Genomic DNA, 14584 nt, shown 5'->3' with positions numbered 1-14584 from the left:
AAGCGAATAATTAAGATGGTAAGTCCTGAGGAATTAACTAAAAGAAAATAATATTCTAGTTTAAATTCTATCATTTTTATTTTTTAATCTACATATAAATGTGTAATTTATTTAAGAACTTGAGTTAGTGGGTTCTTTTCTATAGTTTGATATTTAAAAGTGACCACTTTTAATAATGTGTTCAATATATCAGGGGGGAAAAAAAAATCAAGAGTGCCACGTTCTAAAAACCCTCAATCCTCTGTTTTATATTGCTCTGCCTACTTCGAAAACCGTCGTATCTTAATTATTATGGCTTCCATAATGGATATATGATAATTGGATACGTGACACATGAAGTGTTTATCCATTCAATAGTAACTCAATATTTTTATATATAAAAAAATTGTTAATACGTATAATTATTAATATATGCTTATATGGACCAATAATCTTCATGTGGAAGATTCATTGGAAAACGAACATACTATGCAAAAGAAAATTTGATTTTGGAACATATTTTTGCAAAAGCAAAATTTAAAGCCTGTTTGTTTCTGCGTTTTAAAAGTATTTTAAAAAAAAATTTGAAATTTTTTTATTAACTTTAAATTAATATGTTTTTGGTGTTTTGAAATTTAAAGCCTGTTTATTTTTTTATTAACTTTAAATTTAAAAATTTGGAACTCATTTTGATGTGCTAATATCAAAAATAATTTTTAAAAAATAAAAAAAATATAATTAATATATATTTTAACACAAAAAATTATTTAAAAAACAACCGGATTTCATTATAACAATAAAAATAATATATATATTGCAGAAATTTCAGTGAAGATCCCAAGCAAAATTCAATCACATGATATCCGAAAATTATATTTTTTTTTAAAATAGAAAAATCTCAAAATATTAACAAAAATTTGGATACAAATTAAAACATAATCAGTAGGATATAGATTTTATAATCATTCTATAAAGTGATTATTGTAATTTTTGTAAAAAAAACAAATAATTTTTCAAGCAGCTTCTAAGAGTAGTAACTTCTATGTTAATTTTAAAGGATATAACTCAACTAGTCAGATCTTGAATTTAATCCTAAAAAATCAATAATTCGAGTATCATAAATCCTAGAATTACTAGAAACTTATATGGTCGTTAATTTAAGAGCCTCTGAAATTAATTGGGGTGTACGCAAACTAACTTAGACACCTATATTAATCTAAAAAATAATTCTACGTAGAATTTGTCAATAGTGCACAAACTATAGTTTAATAATTATTCAATTTTATTTATATATATAAAAAAAAACTGGCAAATCACTAGTTCGCCCTTATGCAATTTTAGATGGACCGGTCTGTTTAAAAAGAAGGAAGCTAAATTATTATGTTTTAAAATTCGATCACCTGTATAAATGTGCGATTTATCGAAGATCTGGAGGTAGTGGGCTCTTTCCTGTAGGGGGTTCTTTCCTGTGTTTATTGTATCAAAAAAAATAATCATGAGTAACACGTACTAAAAACCCTCAATCCTCCGTTTTCAAGCACCGACCTGGCTGCTGATAAAAATAAGTAAAGTGAACTACCATGCACTTTCTGTAGTTACCCAATATTGGTTTAAAAAATTGTCTTATATGGACCAATAATCTTCATGTGGAAGATTCATTTAGAAAACGAACATACTTTGCAAAAGAAACTTCGATTTTGGGACATACTTTTGCAAAAGCAAGATTTAGTCTAAGCAAGAGTCACAAAGTGTACAGCCAACGAGCAACATCGTAGTCTTTTCTTAAACAATTAGTAGGAGGACATATTTACAATTTATGGTTTTCTAAATTTATGGCATTGATCACTCTGATATCTTAGTAGCTACGCTATCTGTGGCAGAGGATGCTCTGTTTATGTATCTTAGTAGCTACGCTATCTGTGGCAGAGGATGTTCTGTTCATGTATCTTAATTAGTAGCTACGCTATCTTAGTTGTGAACATAAGTTGTGGAAAATATTGAGTAATTGGAGGCTGCCTCTTTAGCAATTGCAATTAAGAAATTAATAGCACTTTTAATAAATTAACCAAACTGCAGAGGCCCGCTTCTATCTTTAAATTTCGAATTCAAGTATTTTATGTAAATTAGGCAGTTTAAACCACGCCGAGGATACATTTGTCAGTTGGTACTTTTTGGGTCTGAATCTTCCAAAAAGAGAAGAGAAGACATTTAATTCATAGAATTATATGGAATTTTTATGCATTATTCTCCTCCATGAAATCAAAGGGAGCTTTTTTCGTTTTTCTAGCCACGATGTCGCACAGGCATGTTACCAATCAAATGGCAAGCTAGGACCTCAACATGCAAGTTCAATGTATCATTGAAAGGTTTATCTTTATAGGGAAATATTAATTATTTTTTAAATGTTTTTTATTTAAAAATATATTAAAATAATATTTTTTTATTTTAAAAAATTATTTTTGATATTAATATAGTATTGAAAAATATCAAAAAATATTTTTAAAATGTAAAAACAATGTGCTCTTAACTAGGAAAGACTAGGACATGGAATGGACTACAAGCTCTATTTTTCACAGATTGTTCTTTTGCATATTATGTACATTGCTTTGCTCACTAAAACTGGCATTAGTTGCAGTAGCTGGAAATGAGATTTCTATTTGGTTATTTTTCTCAAAATTGACAACCATTATTAATCTTATTAGTGCTTCTTTCAAATGTCATATCGAGTTACATGATGCTTAGGCTATAAAAATTGCACATACGATAGCTACTGGAGAATGTGAGACTAGTAGAGGGGCTAATCAAAAATCAGTAATTTACATCAAAGTGAAACTACTCGCTAGAGCTCTCATTTTGATTTTATTTGTAGCTTAATAGATATGCATGGTGCAACTATTACCGTGCTTGAAAGTATAGTTCAAGAAGGATCTTCTAACTCTATACGTGGAGAAGCTGATGGTTGTTTGATTGTGATGAAATCTTTTGAATTTATATTCATCTTATATTTGATGCATAAAATAATAGGGATAATTGGTTTACTTTGTCGAGCTTTGCAGCAAAATGCTTTGAATCAACTACTATAGTATTGCTTTGAATTTTGTGAGATGCCGGATTTGTTCTTCTCCTTACAAATATGCAATCTGTTTGCACCAAATATGAGATTGACATACCACATATGAATGCTTCGTATAAAAAGGCTACATGTCGTTCATGTCAACAACAAGGTTCAGTGACAGTTTACCAGCATTATCATTATAATATATTTAACTCAACAATAGATTTTTAATTGGAAGAATTAAATTTTAAATTCACTAATGAGACAGTGGAACTCCTCGTACTTAACTCTGCTTTAGATCATAAGAACAATTTTAAATCATTTAAAGCTGATGCTATTTACAAGCTTGTTGAGAAGTTTTAGCTTGGAGATTTCAATGAACAAGAGATGTGTTATTTGAGATCTCAACTAGAGCATTATTAGATTGATGTGATTAATTATGAGAGCTTTCAGAATATGTCTATCATTTATGAATTATGTCGAGGATTAAATAAAACAAATAAGTCGCAGCACTATCATTTGATTGACATGTTGATTCATCTTGTTTTGTCTTTTGCCTGTTTTCCACCACTACAGAGTGGACATTTTTCGACTATGAAACATGTTAAAACTGTACTTCTTAATAAAATAAAAGAGGAGTTCTTAGCAGATTTCTATAACGATTTTATATCGAACGAGAGCCTTATTGAAGATATTAATTTGGATTCGATCATAGATGGATTCTATTTTACAAAATATCGAATGGTACAACTTTAATAGTGTAATTTATTTTTATTTTTATTTTAAATTTTATTTTTTATATATTTTATGTTATGTATTTGAATTAAAACTTTATTGTTAACTTGATAAATTTATATATAGATTGATCTTAAAAAATAATTTATGTGAATTTATATCATAGTCCAAGATTGAAAAAATTCCTGGTTTCATTCCTGTCCATCGTACAACCATTTTACCTTAGAATAAAGTGTCCGGCGATGAAGAACCAGTTGAAAGACAGTATCTCAATCAGTAGAATACCAAGAACACCGTCTTGTTTCCTAGCAAACCAAAAGACCCCATTGAAATATATCCCAAGAACACCGTCAGTAGAATATAAGTACTAGCACCTACAATAGTACTCGTCCATACATAGGAGCAGTGGAGGATATCCCTATCATCTTATTAATAGAACACAACAATATAATACATGATTCTTAGTTGATTCAACAACTTCTAAACAAAAGAAAATCATAACAACAACTTCTGATTTGGTAATTGAATAAAGAAAAACTTATTAATTGTTTGATAATCAAAAGATCAACGTCTGATGATGAAGAATTATTAAAATCACAAGTCATTATTGATGTCGGAAATGCATCCCATGTATTGCATACTGAGATCAGCCATGATGTTCTCATTCTCTTGACTGTCTTGTTGAACATTTGATCCCTTTTGAATTACCCTCTCCAACACTGTGGTTATTTCTTTCATTGTTGGCCGATTTTTCCCATTCAAATTCAAGCATTTTCTTGCAAGATTGCCGACAGCAACAACTTCTTCATTATGGCAATGCTCTTTGACTCTAGCATCAAGAATATCAAACAACCTGTTATCTTCCATCAACATGATAAAATGCGTGGCTAAACTTCTACTTTCTGTCGGGCTAGCGGAAAATATCGGTTTTTGTCCGCTTAAAAGCTCAACCAGAACCACTCCAAAGCTATAAACATCACTTTTTTCTGTAAATTGACTAGACTGGAAATACTCTGGATCCAAGTAGCCAAAAGTACCCTGCACATGAGTGGTCAAGTGAGTTTGATCGATGGCAATGGATCTTGAAGATCCAAAATCTGATATTGTGGCTCTATATTTCTCATCTAGGAGCATGTTTGTAGACTTGATATCACTGTGATAAACCGGAATCGATGCTGCCGAGTGTAGATAAGAAAGGGCTCCCGCAACCTCAATGGCAATCCGTAATCGCATCTCCCAAGATAACAAGAATTCATCGTTTTGAACATGGATATACTTGTAAAGATTTCCATTGGAAATGAATTCGTATACTAGTATATATTATATTTTTGTCATATTCCAGTTTTTGACTATTTTATTTTATCTTATTTTATTAAAAAAACAACAAAAAATGTGAAAAAAAATGAGGAATAAATTGAAATTTGGGTCAAGAAAATATAAATTGGAAGTTCGGGGATGTAATTGGAATTGAAATTATTTAATTATGGAATTAGGGACCCAATTGATAACTGTCAGAAGTTTAGGGGCCAAGTTGAACATAGCCAAAACCATATCTAAACGGCGCCGTTTTGAACCACTATTCATCATCTCCTCATCCTGAAGACCAGATCAACAGGAAACACTGCCAGCAGATCATGGACCACGATCCCTCACGGAACGTGCCTCATTTCTGAAGACATGAACACACGATCTTCTCTGGCTTTATAAAATCCAGAGAAAAGCCTCACAGGAGGAGGGGACGCAGGAAAAAAAAAAGACAACGGGAACTGGAGAAAAATCATAAGAAAACCAGAGACAGAACCCAGGGGGGCACGAGCGGGGGGGGGGGACAGACTAAAAAGCGAAAGGGGGGAGAGTAGAGAGAACCGGAATCATCATCATCTGTGTTCCTTCATCTCTAAAAAAAAAAAACCCAGAAGCAGAGAGGAGACGAACGAACAGGGGGAGGCAGGGGAGAGAGAGAGACCGAGAGAGAGGAGGCCGAAAACACAAACCAGAGAAAATAAAAACCGGAAGAGTAACCCAGGGAAGAACACAGAAAAACCAACGGAAGACTGAAAAAGTAAATGAGACAGAAACAGAGAGAAGCATTGGCCAGCCAACGCACAGCCACGGCCAGCTAGCCTCGTCTCCGGTTGCACCACCCCCCTGAACAGACGGGCGCGAAGGAGAACAGGTGAGTAAACGCAGGGAGATAGACAGACTAAAACAGAGAAGGAAAGAACGTAAACAGACCAAAAACAAGAAACAAAGGATGAACAATAAAAACACCAAAAACGAAAAATAAACATAGAAGAGAAAGTACTGAGAGAAAAGCAGAGAGTCAAGGGAGATCTAGAGAACAAAAGCAAGCTCAAAATAGTGAGAGGGCGACCAGACAAGAAGGAACAGAAGAGGAGAAGAGAACAGCCTTGTGTAAAAGAGAGAGAAAACTTGAACACTGTATAATCTTATTCCTTGAGAACACCCGCGTTCAACCCTTGCTCAAACCGCGGCAGGAAAGAGGTATCGACATTCATCACTTCTTTGGTTTCAGCCTGTGCGCGTAAAATGGATGGGATAGGTGCTGTAATTTATATTTCTTGCAGTTAACCAAGGAATAAATAACTGAAGAAAGAGAACATGAAGCCTCTTGTATCTTAAAAATTGCAGCAGAGTATCACCAAGAATTGCTTATAGAATAGTTGAGGAAATTTTGTATCTCAACTAATGGGTTTTGTAACTTGAAACGTCGAGTATCGTGTAAACGTTTACCTTGAGTAAAAGAGAGAGAAGAAAAAATTTGAACACGGTAAAATCTTATTGCTTAAGAACACCCGCGTTCAACCCTTGCTCAAACCGCGGCAGGAAAGAGATTTTATAGTTGATCATGAAGCTTTGTGTAGCACAAAATCACCATAAGTTTTTTTATTAAAAAAACAGCACCTTTTCTTGTCTTTTAGTGTATCTCATAAAAACTATCTCGCAGTGATCTCTTGTCCATCTTAGCTTAACATCTCCTGGAAATCTTGCATTGGTGTCTTTTATTATACCTGTCTGTGAAAGCCCACTATCCTAAGAGGGGAAAAGAGTGAAAACTTTTACTCTGGGATGCAATGAATTGTTAATGATTCAGCAAAAAGCTCTCTTTTACGCAGGGAGATAGACAGACTAAAACAGAGAAGGAAAGAACGTAAACAGACCAAAAACAAGAAACAAAGGATGAACAATAAAAACACCAAAAACGAAAATAAACATAGAAGAGAAAGTACTGAGAGAAAAGCAGAGAGTCAAGGGAGATCTAGAGAACAAAAGCAAGCTCAAAATAGTGAGAGGGCGACCAGACAAGAAGGAACAGAAGAGGAGAAGAGAACAGCCTTCGTCATCGCCTTCGTTCCTGCGTCCAGGTAAGTTCTTCCTTTTCCCCGTTTTGCAAACTAAGTTTTCATTTGTAGCTGTGCAAAGGTAATATAATTACCTTGTTAGTTTAACTAACAAGCATGAGTGAATAATTCACGCAGCATTACTGCAACAATGCCCAACCGGTAACCGGCTTGGGCCAGGTCAGGTTATTTGGGTCTAGCCCAACTCATATGAACAGAATTGAGCCTAGCAAAAAAAAATAAAAAAAATAAGAATTATGTATACATAAAAATTAATTTATTTTATTTGTTTATTCATTAATATCAAAGTCAATAATAAAAATACAGATTTAAATTTATTTCATTTTTATAGCTACGTAATATTTACAAATGCCAGAGTTGGAAGTATTCGTAGTTGAATATTCATTAACACCAGAGTCAGGAATATTACATGCAAACTATCATAGCATAAACCAACAAAATATTAGCAATTTATGATAAAAACAAGCAATATAGCCTACCTCAGGCATGATGTTTCAGAGATGATAATATTTTATTTTTAGCGTAATTAGTCTCATACCATAGAATCTCTACTGACCAATCAAAGTTCCTAATGACCATAATACTAGGTGGCGACTTCTTAAACAAGACCATTTCCCCTACAAAGAATAGAATGTCAAAAATGTGTTCTTTAAATCGAAAACTTTTTAAGGTCATCACGATGTCTGGGTTTGATAATTTTAATAAGAAAAACTATTGGTGATTTAGATTTAATAAAAGTTTATGGCATGTAATAAAAAATACATTTCACTCTTCTCTATTTTTTTTTAATATAACTTTATCAATACATATTTTATTTGTTTAAGTTTATTTAAAAAATAGTTTTTATTTATTTAAATTTTAATTAAAAATAATAAAATAAAATAAATATCATTTATGAGTGGACTTACAGCGGCACACAGGTTCATGTTCTAAATAGGTTAAGAAAAGAATAATCAACATCATTTGAAAGTCACAACTTGGAGTATGAATATTTAAAATAAAATTTATTTTTATTATTTTAATTTAATATTTTTTATTATTTTAATATGCTAATGTCAAGAATAATAAAAAAAATTATTGTAATATATTTTCAAAAAATAATACTTTAAAAAATAATTTCTATTCTTTAAAAAAAAAAAACATGATGTTAATAGTTGAGGTTTATAGAGTCATATCAAACTTGATGTAACAATGATGTCGCGGCTTAATGTCTAAAACAGTTGAAATTTCTTTTCCTTTGTCATCATGTTTTTTTTTTAGAGATAAATATATACAATAAATTATTTTGCCTCTTACTTTGCTATTTAATTATTTGGCTTTTAATTTTCTTGCTCTTTCTTTGCTACTTAATCATTTTATTATCTATCATTCACTGCTTTTACTATCTGATCATAATGATTAATTATTTTGGTTGCTTAACCTTTGGTCTGTTATTGACGGCTTAATCATTCCTAGGCTTTAGTATTACTTTAGTAAATACTAAACAAATCAAATCTAAAAACAATCAGCATCTATCAGAATTTAAGTCCAATTCATCTGCAGAGTCTCATCATCATGTTCCCACCAGAGGATTCGAGAGGCTAAATACTTCTCAAATGAAGTCTTTGGTAACTGATGATGGCTTTGATTCCTCAAGATAGAGACATGGCTCAAGTAACCAATGTATCAAAGAAACTCTCTTATAATCAACGCGAAGGATTTTTAATTTATTAAGTTCTTAACATGAAAGACTAAGAACATGTGCTAAAACACAAGCACCATAATACAAATATAAGTTCTAATACAATCAGAAAAGTGTTAAAACAAAAAAGAAACATATGATTTGTGATATACTTTCTTAATCGCTCACCATGTCTCAGAAGAAATCGACGGTTTGCAATCTAATGGTAGATCTATACCAATCTCGAAACTGCTGCTGGAAATCGACCTCGATGAATTATCCACTTCAATAATTTGTTGAATATTGATACCGTTACGTGATAATAGAATCCCCTCCAATTCCATTGCAACTTCTCTCATTGTTGGCCGGTTTTTTCCATTCAAATGCAAACATCTCTTTGCAAGATTCGCTATAACTATGGCTTCCTCTTCAATGCAATCCCCCTTAACCTGAGCATCAATGATATCAAAGAGTCTACCATCTTCCATGAAATCAATGAAATGTTTGGCTAAGCTCATGGTTTCCAGTGAATGGCTTAAGAAGATTGTTTTTTTCCCACTTAATAGCTCGACGAGAACTACTCCAAAACTATAAACATCACTCTTTTCTGTTAATTGACTGGTTTGAAAATACTCTGGATCTAAGTAACCAAACGTTCCTTGCACCTTGGTGGTCAGATGAGTTTGATCAATGGAAACTGATCTTGAAGTTCCGAAATCTGAAACTTTTGCTCTATATTTCTCATCTAAGAGTATGTTTGTGGACTTAATGTCTCGGTGATAAATCGGGATAGATGCTGTCGAGTGAAGATAGGATATCGCACCTGCAGCTTCCGAGGCAATTCGTAACCGCAACTCCCATGATAACGTAAAGTCCTCGTTTTGCTCATGGAGATATTGGAAAAGAGTTCCATTGGGAATGAATTCATAGACTAGCAGAGGAACATCAGTCTCCAGGCAACATCCAAGTAGCCTAACAACATTTCTGTGACTGATTTGTGAAAGAATGACAACCTCGTTGATGAATTCTTCTAGTTTATCTTCATCCACTATTGTAGACTTCTTAACTGCAACAATACTCCCATCAGCTAACATTCCCTTGTAAACGGTTCCCTGGCCGCCATGACCAAGTATTCTGTTCTCATTAAAAAAATCGGTCGCCTTTTCCAACTCATTTGAACTGAATACTTTTGTCTTACGAACACTACCATCACTGGAGGATAATTGTTGTTGCAGTAAGAGACCACCATTCCGTTTGAAAAACTTCTTCTTCAACTGAATGCACCTCCTTCGTTTGATAAGTTTGGACATCCACCAAGCACCAATAAGCAAGAACAGTACTCCAAGGGCCAGACCGATAACTGCATGATTGTTACATTATAGCAAGATTTGTGAATAGCTTGTAATATTATAGGTTTTCAGTCTTGCTGGAAAATAAAGTTGATTTACCATCCTCAAATTAATTACAAAAGGGTAAACTTCATTTTTACTCATATAAATTCATCAATATTCCACTTATATCCGTATAGCTTAAGTTTTTCTGTTGTTAACCTTAAGTTCCACATGTACAAAGCTAAGTGGACAAAGGAATCACATGGGACCAAGAACTGATAGTGTGAGGGTTGAAATGCCCAAATTAATTGAATTTGAGGATGCCCAAACTGATTGTTTGAGGGTTGAAATGCCCACATTTACACAAAACGTAATTTATTTTAGAGCTATAACTTTATGATATCAAATAGATGTGGGAGTTTGTCCAGATTTTATCCACTGTTGTACAATTAAGCCAAGAAGAGAGAGCACAAAGAGAGAGGAAGAGAGTGAAAAATCAAATGCAAGACTAGGTTTTGAAATTGCACTAGTAACATATTAAAAAATATTTGTATCTGTAAATAGTCAATACTCATTGAATTATTTATGATATTCTCCGCAAGCATTAATTAACTAATAACTGCATTAAAAAATATAAAAATTAAATTGTAATTTCCGGCCCTTTATATTCTTTTAATGTATGAACTTGTCTACTTAGAGTTTTGTTTATTTTAAAAGCGTATAGTATAAAATAATATAAAAACAATAAGAGAGAAGAGATACATGCCTAGAAGAGTCAACAATAAAGGATGGAGTTTGCATTTGTACGACCCTTTTGTATTCACACATCTTGTCAATCCATGGCAAGTATTGTTTCGGTCTTTACATTCATCAATGTCTAATATATAAAGAAACCAAGAGAAATGAATCAATTCATAGATATGCAAATAGAAAAAAGAATATCCTAAATGTAATATATTAAATACATGCATGTGTATTTTTTAGTGAGAACAATTATTTTTCAGTGAGAACAATTATTTCCTATAAAACTACTTTCCTTAAAATTATCAATCCCAATGTTATAATTTAATTGTATCATATATATTTTTTAGTGAGAACAATTATTTTTCAGTTTTGAAAAAATCTAAATTTATCCATAATTCGATAAAAACTTGTTGATTTTTAAAAAATTATTCACAATAACATGGTTTTAATTTTATTTTATTTTAATTATTAAACTATATCAATTGTAGCCTGCTCCGAGTAATATTATATAAGTATGGTTTGTTACAACTTCTATGTATACAATCAAAAGAAAAATAAATCATAACAAGAATAATTAACAGCAACTATAATAACTGAAAAGGGGATAATATATTTTTGTGTGGGAAAAATTACCTCTGCATTGAAGGTAAGGGTTGCCCTCATAACCTTCTGAGCAAGAACAACCGGGTGGCATAACAGTAGCCGTACTATTTATTTGCAAAAATAGGCCAGAACAATCCATGGTATCTTTGTTGTATGTCCAACTATTGCTATTTAGTATCCAAGCAAGCGACATATGAACAGTACTTGCCAATTTGTTGATATCTTGGGGACTCCATATATTGTCATAAACCCAATTCATGTCTGCTAGGAAGGCCAGTATACGCCCGTCACTTCCTTGTTTAGCATCTATTAACTCGAAAGTTGAATTGAAAACCTGAAGTAAGGAAGGCCATCTCATACCTTGACAACAGTCCTTACCAGAGCATGGACCATTATCAACCCGAATATTACTAATGGAAGTACCGTTGGAGCAAATTGAGTCGCATCCAACATGTTCGGTCGTGCCAGTTTTTGTCCACAAAGTGGCACGAGTATTGCAGCCCACTGCAATGAAATAATTGTTAAATACGAAGAAAGGAGTTCCTTCCAAATTCAAAGGTAGAACTTCTTGCCGGCGCAGAGAATCAACGGATATCACTGGACCCTTGACAACTGCACCTCCTTCTAATGTAATATTCACCAAATCCATTTTGATGCTGCGTAAAGAAGCTCTAGGAGGAGTGGAAGTTTCATCGCATTCAACGTCGTATGATTCCGCCATGTAGCAATCCTTTCCAATCCCGAACGGGTATGGAATGCTAATATTTCCACAGTGGTCCGGACAATTAGGTTTTGCCAGACCAGCCGGTGCTCGCGCCAGTGCTGGCTGAAACATCAGCATTAATAGCAAGAAAGAAACATGGGAGACAAGTTTCACAACCTGCATACTGCTATTTTTGTTTCTTCTATTCTTTGAGTTTGGTGTTCCACAATACTAGGTTTGATCATGTCTTTATACAGCCACCGGAGAATTTTGCATGCTTCTTCTAAGCTTACGCGTCATTGACTAAATGTAATTTCTTGTTATAATCAGTCAACAATGACTTTTATTCCAATATGTCCATTAATTATATTATTTTAATCTTTATTGCTTGATTAAAAAAATGTTAATGGATATTTGGAAGGTTAATTAGATTGTTTCTCTAGATCGTTATACGATCGAATGAAGTGCTCCTGCTCTTACATAATCAATTATTATGTCTAGCAATTTAAGATACTTTTTCAGTTACTTTATCTTTTTATTTTTAGTTATAAATCTTATTTTTAACATAAAATGACTGCCAGTTGAGGAAAGTGAATGATAATAAAGTTTTTTAACAAACTTTTAAGTTTGTTAAAAATATATATTTGTTTTTAATTAAGTCTTCCTGCTAAAAGTCATGACAACTCTTTATTTTAAAAAACTAGAAAACTTTAATAATATTTAATAACGTGCCTAGACTATTTAAGGCTGGTCCACCCTTTGTGGAAATAAGAAAGTTCATAGATTAAAGTAGCACGCAAATAAGAAAGTCCTGAGGAATTAACTAAGAGTCACAAGTGTACAGCCAACTATCAACATCGTAGTCTTTTCTTAAACTCTTTTACCGCGTAGCCCTTACGGCGAAGATGATTCGTACGCTAGAGTCAAAAGTGCTCAAGTAGGAAAAGTATATTGCAGGAGTTTCTGTGAAGATTCCGAGCAAAATTCAATCACACGATATCCAGAAATTATAATTTTTTTAAAATATTCACTTAGGAAAATCTTAAAATATTAACAAAAGTTTGGATACAAATTAAAACGTAATGGGTGGGATATAGATTTTATAATCATTCTATAAAGTGATTATTGTAATTTTTGTAACAAAACAAATAATTTTCCAACATTTTGTAATTTTATAAACAAATTATATATAAAAAAATAATTTTTGTAATTTTATAGTTTATATAGCCTCCAAAGGCCAAACAGCAGTACCAATATTTTAGCTATTTTAATCATTTTATTATTTTCTTCCTTTTTATTTAATTTTGCGTGTCAAAACATCTTAAAAATCATAAAAAATACATAATTTGTTTTTTTTTAAATAGCTAGATTTGAATTTGGACCAATAATCAAGTATCATAGGCAAAAACAAGGTTTGAATTAAAGAAGAAAATGGCTTAATTTGATTTAATTTGGCTAAAAGTTGAAGAAATTATATGTTCAAGGATGATTTTGAAACAAATAGCCAAATTATAAATCGATGAAGGGATTAGTTGAAGAAAAAGTATATCAAAATTGAGAGTTAAATTGATTAAAATTGCTTAATTTTAGGAGCTAATGATAGATTTGCAGGTCTAAATTAATTTAATTGGGGATACAATTAGAAAGAAAAAGGTGATTTAAAGCAAATTGAAACAATTCAAAATCCTAGGACTCTAATGAGAATACATAATGTTTGTCTGGATTTTTATTTCAATTTATTTTAATTGTACCAGTCTAATTGAATTAGTTTGATTCAATTTAGTCCCAAGTTAACTCAATTTGAATCCAATTATTTTTAATTGATTCATTTTTAGTCTAATTAAACCCCAAAATCCAATTATGCTCTTGCCGTGTCTATGTTGATTCTGCTGCTCCATGTTGTACTTTGCTCTGCACCTTCCTCTGTCTTTGCTCTCCCTGTATTCTTTACTACTTTATGTTCGTAGTTGCTGTCCTGGTTGATCATGATCGGTGTTGTTAAGCTTTGTGGCTGTGTTTCCACAAAAGCTCAACAATGGAAGTAGAGAATGAGAGAGAGAGCGGTATGATCTTTATTTGATTCAACTAGCTAGGATTAACTATATTTCAAGAAAAAAATCACTGATTGTGACAGAGAAGAGTGCCAGCAAACTGTGTTCAAATCATTTTCCACAGATTCAACAAGAAATTCTATTTACCGGTGGCCTTTGGAGCCACGCACTCCTATTTTTGTAACTCAATTATTTGTAAAATTGAGTTAGGATGTTTCCTTCCAACCTCCAAGCTTGACCAGCTATAATAAACCCCACAGGACTACCAAAATGTTTCTCAGTTGAGTGATGATGACTTTTGTCTAACCAATACGAAGATGATTGGAACTGTTCTCTTTGA

The 14584-nt window shown here is 32.4% G+C and overlaps 1 protein-coding gene across 1 annotated transcript; it reads right to left on the bottom strand.

The window, feature by feature from the left end:
- Positions 1–4042: 4042 nt before the first annotated feature.
- LOC118054576 (wall-associated receptor kinase-like 8) lies at positions 4043–12411 on the bottom strand. The gene is given in 9 exon segments (XM_073408373.1): positions 4043–4074; positions 4308–4407; positions 4409–5086; positions 5267–5365; positions 5780–5972; positions 7691–7769; positions 9000–10172; positions 10910–11020; positions 11521–12411. Coding segments are annotated over 9 exon segments (3321 nt in total). The 5' UTR covers positions 12377–12411.
- Positions 12412–14584: the final 2173 nt, after the last annotated feature.

Source organism: Populus alba, chromosome 3, assembly GCF_005239225.2.
Source record: "Populus alba chromosome 3, ASM523922v2, whole genome shotgun sequence".
Classification (NCBI taxonomy): Eukaryota; Viridiplantae; Streptophyta; class Magnoliopsida; order Malpighiales; family Salicaceae; genus Populus; species Populus alba.
The sequence above is the reverse complement of the archived record's forward strand: the minus strand, read 5'-3'. Positions and strand labels throughout refer to the sequence as shown.